This window comes from Schistocerca serialis, chromosome 9 (genome assembly GCF_023864345.2).
Source record: "Schistocerca serialis cubense isolate TAMUIC-IGC-003099 chromosome 9, iqSchSeri2.2, whole genome shotgun sequence".
Taxonomy (NCBI): domain Eukaryota; kingdom Metazoa; phylum Arthropoda; class Insecta; order Orthoptera; family Acrididae; genus Schistocerca; species Schistocerca serialis.
Window position 1 is genome coordinate 167,597,888 of NC_064646.1, and position 14,181 is coordinate 167,612,068.

At 42.0% G+C, this 14,181-nt stretch overlaps 1 protein-coding gene across 3 annotated transcripts in view; it reads left to right on the forward strand.

Moving 5' to 3' along the window:
• Positions 1–14,181, forward strand: part of LOC126418588 (tyrosine-protein phosphatase non-receptor type 7-like) — a 370,145-nt gene that overhangs the window by 105,117 nt on the left and 250,847 nt on the right. For all 3 annotated transcript variants that reach the window (XM_050085413.1, XM_050085416.1, XM_050085412.1), the window contains exon 2: positions 7,041–7,085. Coding sequence is in view for 2 of the 3 variants with exons in the window: in XM_050085416.1 (XP_049941373.1) it covers positions 7,041–7,085 (45 nt within the window). In the remaining variant the exon portion in view is untranslated. The remainder of the gene's footprint in view (positions 1–7,040; positions 7,086–14,181) is intronic.

Below are 14,181 nucleotides of genomic sequence, written 5' to 3' on the forward strand. Positions count from 1 at the left end.
GGATACTTTTGGAATGTACTCGAACCAAATATAGAAATTGAAATTGTACGGTCCACGTGGGTTTTGAACGCACGACCCTCCATGCAACAGTTTAGTATCATAACCACTACACCACAGTGCTATCCAGCTTCTTCTGCGACAATATATATACCATCATTATTTATAGTATATAAACATACACATATTTATTGACAATAAAAAGGAAGCACCACAATTGAATTATCCAAATACGACGGAAATTGGTAGATATGATGTACATCTATAGACAAACAAATGATTACAGTTTCAGAAAAATCGGGATGTTTTATTCGAGAGAAGAGCTTCATACATTGATCATTGGGGGAAGTGGCAACAAAACGACTATTCACGTTGGTGTGTAGAATATATGAGTCTAGCGATATACCATCTGACTTTCGGAAAAACATCATCCACACAATTCCGAAGACGGCAAGAGCTAACAAGTGCGAGAATTATCGCACAATCAGCTTAACAGCTCATGCATCGAAGCTGCTTACAAGAATAATATACAGAAGAATGGAAAAGAAAATTGAGAATGCGCTAGTAGACGATCAGTTTGGCTTTAGGAAAAGTAAAGGGACGAGAGAGGCAATTCTGACGTTACGGCTAATAATGGAAGCAAGGCTAAAGAAAAATCAAGACACTTTCATAGGATTTGTCGGCCTGGAAAAAGCGTTCGACAATATAAAATGGTGCAAGCTGTTCGAGATTCTGAAAAAAAGTAGGGGTAAGCTACAGGAAGAGACGGGTCACATACAATATGTACAACAACCAAGAGGGAATAATAAGAGTGGACGATCAAGAATGAAGTGCTCGTGTTAAGAAGGGTGTAAGACAAGGCTGTAGCCTTTCGCTCCTACTCTTCAATCTGTACATCGAGGAAGCAATGATGGAAATAAAAGAAAGGTTCAGGAGTGGAATTAAAATACAAGGTGAAAGGATATCAATGATACGATTCGCTGATGACATTGCTATCCTGAGTGAAAGTGAAGAAGAATTAAATGATCTGCTGAACGGAATGAACAGTCTAATGAGTACACAGTATGGTTTGAGAGTAAATCGGAGAAAGACGAAGGTAATGAGAAGTAGTAGAAATGAGAACAGCGAGAAACTTAACATCAGGATTGATGGTCACGAAGTCAATGAAGTTAAGGAATTCTGCTACCTAGGCAGTAAAATAACCAATGACGGACGGAGCAAGGAGGACATCAAAAGCAGACTCGCTATGGCAAAAAAGGCATTTCTGGCCAAGAGAAGTCTACTAATATCAAATACCGGCCTTAATTTGAGGAAGAAATTTCTGAGGATGTACGTCTGGAGTACAGCATTGTATGGTAGTGAAACATGGACTGTGGGAAAACCGGAACAGAAGAGAATCGAAGCAATTGAGATGTGGAGCTGTAGACGAATGTTGAAAAATTAGGTGGACTGATAAGGTAAGGAATGAGGAGGTTCTACGCAGAATCGGAGAGGAAAGGAATATGTGGAAAACACTGATAAGGAGAAGGGACAGGATGATAGGACATCTGCTAAGACATGAGGGAATGACTTCCATGGTACTAGAGGGAGATGTAGAGGGCAAAAACTGTAGAGGAAGACAGAGATTGGAATACGTCAAGCAAATAATTGAGGACGTAGGTTGCAAGTGCTACTCCGAGATGAAGAGGTTAGCACAGGAAAGGAATTCGTGGCGGGCCGCATCAAACCAGTCAGTAGACTGATGACCAAAAAAAATTGACCAAGTCTGTAATGCGTTGGTCCACCCCTGACCCTTACTTAAGCAGTTATTCGACTTCGCATTGATTAATAGTGTTGTTCTATGTCCTCCTGAGGGATACCGTGGCAAATTATGCCCAACTGGCGCTCACGTCGTCAAAGTCTCTTGCTGGTTGGAGAGCCCTTCCGATAATGCTGCTAACGTTATCATTTGGGGAGCGATCCGGCGAGCTGGCCAAGATAGGGTGCGGTAAGCCGAAGACAAGCAGTAGAAACTCTCGCCGAGTGCAGGTGGCCGTTATCTTGCTGTAATGTAAGCCCAGTATGGCTCGCCATGAAGGGAAAGAAAATGGGCGTAGAATGTCGTCGGTGTAAGGCGCCGCGGATGGCAACCAAAGGGGCTCTGTATGGCTCTAGAAAGCAGAGAGGCAATTCTGACGTTGCGGTTGATAACCGAAGACACGTTCATTGGATTTGTCGACCCGGAAAAAGCCTTCGACAATGTAAAATGGTGCAAGATGTTTACAAGTCTGAGAAAAATGGGGGCAAGCTACAGGGAGAGATGGGTAACAGACAATATGCACAAGAGCCAAGAGGGAATAATAAGAGTGGACGACCAAGAACGGAGTGCTCGGATTAAAAAGGATGAAAGAGAGGGATGTAGTCTTCCACCCATACTGTTCGATCTGTACATCGAAGAAGCAATGATGGAAATAAAAGAAAGGTTCAGGAGTGGAACTGATTGAGAGTAAATCGAAGAAGGACGAAAGTAATGAGAAATAGCAGAAATGAGAACAGCAAGAAACATAACATCAGGATTTATGGTCATGAAATAGATGAACTTAAGGAATTCTGCTATCTAGGCAGCAAAATAACCAATGACGGACGGAGCAATGAGGACGTAAAAAGCAGACTAGCACTGGCAAAAAGGGTGTTCCTGGCCATGAGCAGTCTACTAGTATCAAATATAGGCCTGAAATTTCTGAGAATGTACGTTTGGAGCGTAGCACTGACTCTCCTACCAGCTCGGGATTTTGCCAATCTAACGCGCTGGTTGAATAGAATTTGGCAAGATACCCCTCAGGATGACATCAACAACTCTATCAATCAATGTCAAGGCGAATAACTGCTTGCATAATGCCAGAGGTAGACCGACGCGTTATAGACTTGCTCAATTTGTGAAGGTCTTTATCTTGAGTAAATCATCCAATTTTCCTGAAACTGTAATCACTTGTTTGTCTGTACATCATACCTGTCGATATCCCATTTCGATAATTCGTCCGTAGTGCTTCGTTTTTTTTGTGTTAGAGTGTATATTTTGCACCAACTGCATATCTGCCGACATGATTAGGAGGCTAAGGAAAAAAACATTATGAAAGTTGAAATAAAAAATTTACTATAAAATAAAAACAAACCACTAACCAAAATAAAATTTGTCTGGTCAAAAGTGCATACGTGTGAAATCAAAATCTGCTGTGGGGTAACATCACTACTGGGAACCTGTGCATTGTAACATATTAGGAGCTCCACCATGAACGCTTGTCCGCGAAGTGGCTTTTGAGATGACGCTGATCCAACCTGTGCAGCCATTCGAAGGCGGCTCCCCTGACCTCAGTCACTGTGTGTGGAAGATCCCTAAGCCGGCCGCTGTGGCCGAGCGGTCCTAGGCCCTGCTGTTACAGTCGCAGGTTCGAATCCTGCCTCGGGCGGTGATGTGTGTGATGTCTTTAGGTTAGTTAGGTTTAAGTAGTTCTAAGTCTAGGGGCTAATGACCTCAGATGTTAAGTCCCATCGTGCTTAGAGCCATTTGAACGGTTTGGAAGATCCCTGCGAAAGATTGTAGATGCATCGGTTCTGCACCTGCTGTGTACAAATTCAGGGGCAATTGGCCTTTATCCGGAAACAGCCATCGATTGGCTTCAGTCCGCTGTGTTGGGTTGCGATGGCGATGAGGCAAGTGAGATGGACGTTTTCCACATCCGGTGCCTGTAGCGTCGCCTGTTATCGCTGATGGGACAACGGCTTCCAATTAGATCGCTCTGGTTAGTTGACAGTCACCTGACAATTAATGGCGAACAGTGGGGGAGCCGTTTATCTACCGTAAAAACGGAAAGCGCAGGTGGGCAATGTCATTAGCACGCCGCTTCTGGGATCTGGGGAGGCGAGCCGGTCCAGATTGAATATGCAGATTAACGTCAAGGACCGGTGTGCTGGCCAACCTGGACGTGGTTTTTAGGTGGTTTACCACATCCGACTAGGTGAATACTGGGCTGGTTGCTACGTCCCGCTTCAGTTACACGACTCGCTAACATATCGAAAACGTTCTCAGACTTTCATATGGATCATACTAGAAGCATAGAGGTGGGGTTCACAAATTCCGGCCCGGCGTATGGGGCGGGGGGTGGAGGGGATAACATTGTCAAATTCTGAATAACAAGCTGACCACGCAAAGACATGGCATAAAAGCCTGGAGAAAGAACGAAAATGCCTAAAATATCACGGTCTGCGAGTACATTCATATCAGGCGAGGCGGCAGAGTGTTTATGGCAATGGACTCGCAGTCCTAAAAGGCAAATGTGCAGATTGTTATTTTACAAAATAAGATCGCCGATTTATTTCTCCACTCTTCTCCGGTTGTAGCGTTTGCTTTGATGTGCGGAAAACTTGATAAATATCAGCGACAAGACAGTTGCGACAATCAAAATTCCGCCCTGGTTGCTGATGTTTCCGTAGCCACACTGGTAAAACCACGCCGTGCCAGCAGCCTTGGTATGTTTAATAAACTCCCTGCTGTTTTATTTTAAACAAAAGTTGCAATACAAACTATAATAAATATCAGGTTACTAATAGCTTGAAAGTAGTTAAAAGAAGAATATAGATTATTAAAAGGAATTATTTCTTTTAAAATCTCGGCCAACTGTACAACAAAGTACTTGACTCTTTGAGTATTATCATTTGCCGAAAAACATGTCAACATCTCGAACCGTTTACCACGTTACGTTAGTCACCTTACACATTTGCGTAAAACAAAATAAAAACGTGAATTAATAACCATAACTGTTTCATTAATTTTAAAGTCCCATTGAAGAACCATAATTTTAATACTCAGTGACAGTCACTGTAAATACCAGTATCGTCATGGTTGAGATAGACAAAGACATTTCATCAACGCCTTACGTTAACATGTATTGTATCCGTTACCTTGAACGGTTACCTTCCCCGTTGTTATCTTTTTTCTCTTTATTGCAGTCTATGTTAGAACGTCCCGGTTGCGTGTGTGTCAAGGCATCTCATATACGCGCTGCTTGCCCGCTTGGTAAGGATTCATTGAAAGGGGATGGCCCGAAGTTAGTATTTGATTGATTAGGTGATTATCACATTAAGATTTCGCAACGGATAATGTGGGGGATGGCTCTAGCAGCCAAGTGGGCAAGCAACTAAATACGACGCTCTAACATGATCTATATTCCCTGTCCGTGTTGATTTTCATTCCCGCCAGATTATCATGACTTCAATGTAGTACTAACATTGTTCTCTACACATGATGAGGATCTTACGATCAGTCACTGAATCCATGAAATTAAATTCACATGACATTTTTATCATTTACACAGAAACTTTATGAATATTATAACCATTTTTTTACTCGATACTTAAACGATCTCATAATTGGAATTAACTGAGCAAAGACGAATAAATTCTATCTTATCTAGCACTGAAGGTGCCCATATTATCAGAAATCTATTCAACACTCTCTCTCACTGAAGGTGCTTATAACATCAGAAATCTGGTCTCGTTTATACTATCGTGCAGTAGAAAGGGGAGGGATCTACGTTGCTGCATCTGTAGTCTGTCTGCTTGGACAGTGATTGAATTTGCACCCCAAGTTGTTACTCGGACCGAATCGTTATGAATTAATGAACCGCGCTTCGTTTCCTCAATGGTCACTCTCTCCATTACTTCTCAGCACCGTTCACTTAGTCAAAATTATAGCAAAGATTCGTGGCGGGAAAACGGGAGAAACAAAGCAGACACAAACATGTCTTGTATACACAAAAAACAATTCCTTTAAAAATAAAACATCTTATAAAATTTGGCACACGCAGATTAACAATTTACGGCGTCCTCACCTTAACTATTTTCAAGAACTAAGTGGTAGCTCCCTGGCCGTGCAATTCGACAACACGTGGGTAATCGACAACAAGACTTTTTTTTTTGTACTCACCCCACTGTTCATTGTTGTTTTTAATCTATACAATTATTCACGTGCACAACCTATTATTTACCAATCAGTTAAGACATGGAGCCTCATGTTGCTACTTGCAAATGGTGATAGTCATGATCAAAAGATCCGTGCACAAAATTTATGAATTTGCCAAAAAATTACGTCACACGCTTAGAGCCTTCAGTAACTCACACAAAACACACGTATATCCTAGCACATTTCACACGGAATCATCGACTAAATTTCTCGTCAGCAATTACGACCATGTGTTAAGCTAATTAGGCAGGGTGAGGCCCCATGTTACTTAAGCAACATCAGTAAGAAATTTAAAATTGCAAAACGCTGTTGCTAAAAGTGGAACTATATGATTTTTTATTCTTTTGCTGCTCTCGTGTGCTGAAGGCACTAACTGATTGCATTACTACAAATGGATAACGTGAGCCTACATGCTCACTTCCGCTCAGTTCAACAGCTTCGCCCAGAGTATCCCTGTCATGGCGGCCCTCACCGGTCGTTCTCCTCCGTCCTGGAGGGGAGGGAAATCTGTTACCAACCCCGAACTACCCCTGGCAAACAAGTGCATCATCGCTGCCTTTACCCCAAATTTATGTTGGCCCTAACCAACCTACAAAGAGACCACATCTCTGCCTTGCCACTACCAGCAGACGAACTCTAAATACAAACTCAAAGTTAATTAACCCAAGGCAACGTAGAAGAATTAAGGAAAGGAAGTGCATTTATGTAATTATGAACTAAATAAACAGGTAGTCCATTTCTTCACTCGAGTTATAACGTTTCATGAATTTGGAAAAACGATGAAAGTATATCAAACATCTATTCAATATAATGTGACGGAACAAGCTAATTATAATGAGATGGAACAATCTGTTCCCTCTCAATCTGTTTTGACTTTGTGTTAGTGAATGCCTGTCTGAAGGAAAATTCAGCGTAAAATTTAAAAAGGTGCTAAATGTTTGTCCTATGTTTTCTGGTAAGATTTTTCCACGTTTTTTTCCCGAATTTATTTCATTTCCTTTTTAATGCGTTTATCGGAACTTAACACAATTTTATCTTTCAACAGGTGCATCAACTTCAGCAAATTCAGTTGTGCCAAGAGCCAAGAAAGGTGAGTACATAAACAAGTACCTCTCAGGATTAACCTACTGATAGTTTGTGACCTAAGGCATTTACCCGCATTTTACATTTGATACGTATCCTTCCTGTATTCAGTCTGTGCGCCTTCAACATATACACAACGGTGTCAAAAGTCATGGGACACCTCTTAATATCGTGTCAGAGCTTCTTTTTTCCGTCGTAGTGCAACAATTGACATGACGTGGACTGAACAAGTCGTTCGAAGTCTCCTGCAGAAACATTGGGCCACGCTGCCTCTGTAGCCATCCAAAATTGCAAAAGTGTTGCCGGTGCACGATTTTATGTACGAACTGACGTATCGATTATGTCCCATAAGTGTTCGATCTGATTCACCACTGGCGATCTGGGTTGCGAAACCATTCGGTCGAACTGTCCAGAACGTTCCTCGAACCAATTGCGAACAATTATGGCCCAATGACATAGTGCATTTTCATCTATTAAAATTCCGTCGTTGTGTGGAAACGTAAGTCCATCAGTGGCTTCAAATGGTTTCCAAGTAGCCGAACATAACCTTCTCGAATCAATGATTGGTTCAGGTGGACCAAAGAACCTAGTCCATTCCATGTAAACACAACCCCTTCCACTTTGGGACAACCAACAGCTTTCACAACTTAGCTCCATGACTTCGTAGCGTCTGCACTACACTCGAACCGTACCATCAGTTCTTGCCAACTGAAATCGAGGTTCATCTGACCAGGTCACGGGTTTTCAGTCATCTAGGGTCCAATCTATATGGTCATCAGCACTAGAGATGCGCTACAGGCGATGTCGTGCTGTTAGCAAAGGCACTCGCGTCGCTCGTCTGCTCCTGTAACCAATTAACGCCAAAATTCGCCGCATCATCCTAACGGATACGTTCGTCGTACATCCAATATTGATTTACGTGTATATTTCGTAACTTATTGTTGTTGTTGTTGTGGCCTTCAGTCCTGAGACACGTTTGATGCAGCTCTCCATGCTACTCTATCCTGTGCAAGTTTCTTCATCTCCCAGTACTTAACTGCAACCTACAACCTTCTGAATCTGCTTAGTGTATTCATCTCTTGGTCTCCCTCTACGATTTTTACCCTCCACGCTGCCCTCCAATACTAAATTGGTGATCCCTTGATGCCTCAGAACATGTCCTACCAACCGATCCCTTATTCTGGCCAAGTTGTGCCACAAACTTCTCTTCTCCCCAATCCTATTCAATACCTTCTCATTAGTTATGTGATCTACCCATCTAATCTTCAGCATTCTTCTGTAGCACCACATTTCGAAAGCTTCTATTCTCTTCTTGTCCAAACTATTTATCGTCCATGTCTCACTTCCATACATGGCTACACTCCATACAAATACTTTCAGAAACGACTTCCTGACACTTAAATCTATACTCGATGTTAACAAATTTCTCTTCTTCAGAAACGATTTCCTTGCCATTGCCAGTCTACATTTTATATCCTCTCTACTTCGACCATCATCAGTTATTTTACTCCCCAAATAGCAAAACTCCTTTACTACTTTAAGTGTCTCATTTCCTAATCTAATTCCCTCAGCATCACCCGATTTAATTTGACTACATTCCATTATCCTCGTTTCGCTTTTGTTGATGTTCATCTTATACCCTCCTTTCAAGACACTGTCCATTCCATTCAACTGCTCTTCCAAGTCCTTTGCTGTCTCTGACAGAATTACAATGTCATCGGCGAACCTCAAAGTTTTTATTTCTTCTCCATGGATTTTAATACCTACTCCGAATTTTTCTTTTGTTTCCTTTACTGCTTGCTCAATATACAGATTGAATAACATCGGGGACAGGCTACAACCCTGTCTTACTCCCTTCCCAACCACTGCTTCCCTTTCATGTCCCTCGACTCTTATAACTGCCATCTGGTTTCTGTACAAATTGTAAATAGCCGTTCGCTCTCTGTATTTACCCCTGCCACCTTTAGAATTCGAAAGAGAGTATTCCAGTCAACATTGTCAAAAGCTTGTCTACAAATGCTAGAAACGTAGGTTTGCCTTTCCTTAATCTTTCTTCTAAGATAAGTCGTAAGGTCAGTATTGCCTCACGTGTTCCAGTGTTTTTACGGAATTCAAACTGATCTTCCCCGAGGTCGGCTTCTACTAGTTTTTCCATTCGACTGTAAAGAATTCGTGTTAGTATTTTGCAGCTGTGGCTTATTAAACTGATTGTTCGGTAATTTTCACATCTCCTTTCATCAATTAAATTCAATATTTCTTCTGTTACCCAAGGATTTCTACTAGCCCTCGTCTTTCTACCTACTTGATCCTCTGCTGCCTTCACTACTTCATCCCTCAAAGCTACCCATTCTTCTTCTACTGCATTTCTTTCCTCCATTCCTGTCAATTGTTCCCTTATGCTCTCCCTGAAACTCTGTATAACCTCTGGTTCTTTCAGTTTATCCAGGTCCCATCTCCTTAAATTCCCTCCTTTTTGCCGTTTCTTCAGTTTTAATCTACAGTTCATAACCAACAGATTGTGGTCAGAGTCCACATCTGCCCCTGGAAATAGCTACAACAAATATGCCTCTGTTCATCTGTGAAAATGGACTAGATAAGGAACCTATCAGTAAACGGAATCTAACCTGCATAACACTGTGTGCATGTTTTGTGAGTGTCGGTTTCTGTGTCATTTAAGCCCTCAACAGATCGTTACGTGAAAAACTTAATACTAACATTTGGATAAGCTATCTGACTGCGTCTTTGAATATGAAAAACTACAGGAACAAATGAACTTGTAACAACTAATACCTAAGCTATCTGACTGAATTTTCAAGTGATATAGAATATTGCTTGTGCAACGGAATTTACTATATTAGAGTGCATGACACGTTGTGGTGTGTCAGTGTCTCTGTTTTGGCTCTACGTTTTGCACTCACCTCTTCAGGTGACTACCTTTTTCCATGTGGTTTACAGCAAATTGCAGCAGCATGCAGCAGTAGCGGCTAAGGCTTATTGCTACTGAGAATGAATTTAATAAAAAGGAGTTTGTTTGGGTCCTGTTAACTACTACATAACCTGTGAGAAGGAATTTCATAAATTAAGTCTATTTAAAACATCAGAAACCAATAATACACAATGACTGACAGTTACAATGACACAGGTATCAATAATGGCTGAGTGGCAGATTAACAAATAATTTCAATTTCAAAGTTACTTGACATTTAATAACCACAGCACATTATTTAGATACGGAGAATAAAGGGTTAGGCTCTTGATTGTTAGTCCGAGTTTGCAATAATCCCATGTTTTGCTTGTCAGTTAAAGAAGCCTTATCCTCCAAGTAACAATAATTACTCTCCACATCATCACTGAGAAATGCTCTCAGTGGCAGGAAGCAATACCATTCAAAGCAGAATTACATACTCATTCCATGACAACATGTAATAAAGTTGAATATCAATGCTGTCAGAACCTGCTAACATGGAGTTCTCCGTTAAAAGCGAGAAAGTGCGGAAACGGATGCAAATAAAAGTGAAGTAGAATAAAAGCAATACAGTTACATTGCATTTAAATCGAGCAGTTCACACGCATATTCGTAAGCAGTAATAAATATACGTAATTAAACAGAACACCACGCAACTAAAGCAGCTTCCGTTTTATAAGAAACAAAAACAAATATGGATTAATTTACCCCACAAAATATTACGGATGCGAGCAGAATGCAATCAGAATACGAGCAACATATTTACAACACATTGCAAAGACTGCAATACACACGAGAAATCGTATTCAGCAGCACAGTGTGATGAAACCAACTGCAGTTAACTACGAAACAAAAACAAACATAGAAGACTAAAAACCAGCCACAAAGAAAACGAGATGAAGGACTGACCAACTTGAAGCGCTCCAAGTGGTCTGGCAGCGAGTCAAGACCGTGTTACCGGAAGTTCCTGAATGAGTTTCACCACCGCACCTTATGCTGAACTGACCCATTTTCGTACACTCATTTCAGACATCAGATCTCAACATTGCACAAGGGTAATGCTGACAGTGGTGACCCGATGTTCTCGCCGCCACGGAGAGTCGATGCTCTTGTGCTTATTTGCTGAGTCGGTGTAACACCGATGAAATACACAACTGGCCATTAAAATTGCTACACCACGAACATGACGTGCTACAGACGCAAAATTTAACCTACAGGAACAAGATGCTGTGATATGTAAATGATTAGCTTTTCAGAGCATTCACACCAGCTTGGTACCGGTGGCGACACCTACAACGTGCTGACATGCGGAAAGTTTCCAACCGATTTCTCATACACAAACAGCAGTTGAGCAACGTTGCCTGGTGAAACGTTGTTGTGATGCCTCGTGTAAGGAGGAGAAATGCGTACCATCATGTCTCCGACTTTGATAAAGGTCGGATTGTAGCCTATCGCGATTGCGGTTTATCGTATCGCGACATTGCTGCTCGCGTTGGTCGAGATCCAATGACTGTTAGCAAAATATGGAATCGGTGGGTTCAGGAGGGTAATACGGAACGCCGTGCTGGATCCCAACGGCCTCGTATCACTAGCAGTCGAGATGACAGGCATCTTATCCTCATGGCTGTAACGGATTGTGCAGCGACGTCTCGATCCCTGAGTCAACAGATGGGGACGTTTGCAAGACAACAACCATCTGCACGAACAGTTCGACGACGTTTGCAGCAGCATGGACTATCACTTCGGAGACCATGGCTGCGGTTAGCCTCGACGCTGCATCACAGACAGGAGCACCTGCGATGGAGTACTCAACGACGAACTTGGGTGCACGAATGGCAAAACGTCATTTTTTGGATGAATCCAGGTTCTGTTTACAGCATCATGATGGTCGCATCCGTGTTTGGCGACGTCGCGGTGAACGCACATTGGAAGCGTGTATTCGTCATCGCCATACTGGCGTATCATCCGGCGTGATGGTATGGGGTGCCATTGGTTACACGTCTCGGTCACCTCTTGTTCGCATTGACGGCACTTTGAACAATGGACGTTACATTTCAGATGTGTTACGACCTGTGGCTCTACCCTTCATTCGATCCCTGCGAAACCCTACATTTCAGAAGGATGATGCACAACCGCATGTTGCAGTTTCTGTACCGGCCTTTCTAGATACAGAAAATGTTCGACTGCTGCCCTGACCAGCACATTCTCCAGACCTCTCACCAATTGGTCAATGGTGGCCGAGCAACTGGCTCGTCACAATACGCCAGTCACTACTCTTGATGAACTGTGGTATCGTGTTGAAGCTGCATGGGCAGCTGTACCTGTAAACTCCATCCAAGCTCTGTTTCACTCAATGCCCAGGCGTATCAAGGCCGTTATTACGGCCAGAGGTGGTTGTTCTGGGTACTGATTTCTCAGGATCTATGCACCAAAATTGCGTGAAAATGTAATCACATGTCAGTTCTAGTGTAATGTATTTGTCCAATGAATACCCGTTTATCATCTGCATTTCTTCTTGGTGTAGCAATTTTAATGGTCTCCTCCTTGCAACATAAAACAAACAGAACACCAGTATCTCAGTACACAATTATATAATTACAGCATATACCGAGTGGCTGTAATTAAAGTACAGCTACTGCCGGAAGACCAGTGTGGGCTGTAATTACTGTATGGCAGCGAGACTTGGTAGATATGGTTATGCGTTAAAGCGGAACCGATTCACTCTGGGAAAAATAGTTCATATTCTAGCCACCAGGTGAAAATCTCGCGCTGTACGTCTTCTCGTCGATGTCTCTGGTGCTCAAATTGAACAAATTGTGTAAGCAGCAGTTAATAATGAAATCAACTTTATGCCTTTCTCATTTGCTTAACATCTTTATTTCACGTTCTATGCCTAATCCCCTACATATACGTTTTTCATGCATCCACAGAGCCAGATGTGCACATGGTATCCAAAATTGGAACTTTTTTTTTCAGTGTACATCTGTTCCACATTAGCGTATTTACCATGTTCGCTGCCATACGACAATTGCAGCCCACATTGGACTTTTATTAGTAGCTGCACTTTAATTACACTAAGGTGACAAAAGTCATGGGAGACCTGCCAATACCGTGTCGGACCTCCCTTTGCCGGGCGTAGTGCAGCAAGTCGACGTAACATTGCTGAGGTGTCAGGTCAGTTCGACACATAGCAGCTCAATAGGCTGTGGAGTGGAAGGGGTAGGCTAGCAATAGAACAGTGCATCACCATTGACTAGACACTCATTTATTGAACACATGAGTCAGGTATTACCCAAAAGGAGCAATCAGTACAAATTACAAAATAATATCCTTTTCCTTAAAAAGTCACTCAAACATTTAAACAGGCAAATAGCAATCATTTAACTGAAAGACTTTGAAGAAAGCAAGACTAGAAAATTTGAATGACGAGTTAAAATCATATTTAAATAGGTTCTGACCGAGCACCTATTTTAAAACGAAATACTTCCTTTAAGGAACCAGCGATCAAAATTAATTACATAATCCTCAACAACCATATTACATCCAAGACATTTAAGATTAAACATTAATATATAACATCAGAGAGCTGCAGTCCCAAGTTTTAAGCAGCACGTTTCAGATGGACTGCACTGCAACAGTACAAAATAAGTCCCTCAGAGGATCTCCCCACACAGGAAGTTATTGCCGCCATCGACAAAATATCAACATCATTCCATGTACAGACCTAAAACAAACTAAAAGCTCTCTTAAGTTTGGTACAGTTAATTCCCTTTCAACATAACATACATCACAAGTCGAGTCCTAGGACGGCACCGACACCCCGCAATTTAGCACGTGAAAAACTACGGCGATGCACTCATCATGTATCCTTACAAAATCCAAGATCAGAGAGTCGGCTCCCCAATAGCGGAACATTTAACCACGCGCAGCGTGCGGGTTTGCGGGATGCTGATCTCGCTCTTAACCTCAACACCAGTTCAAATACTAGTCAGCCTACAATCTTGAACCACCATACACATTCCCTCAGTTACTGCATAAAAAGCCAATGTGATAGGCAAACAGACCAGCATAAGATAAAAGCTTAAGCAATTTCCTTACTAGACAATGCTTATGAATAGTAGACGTAATTTTTTTTTTA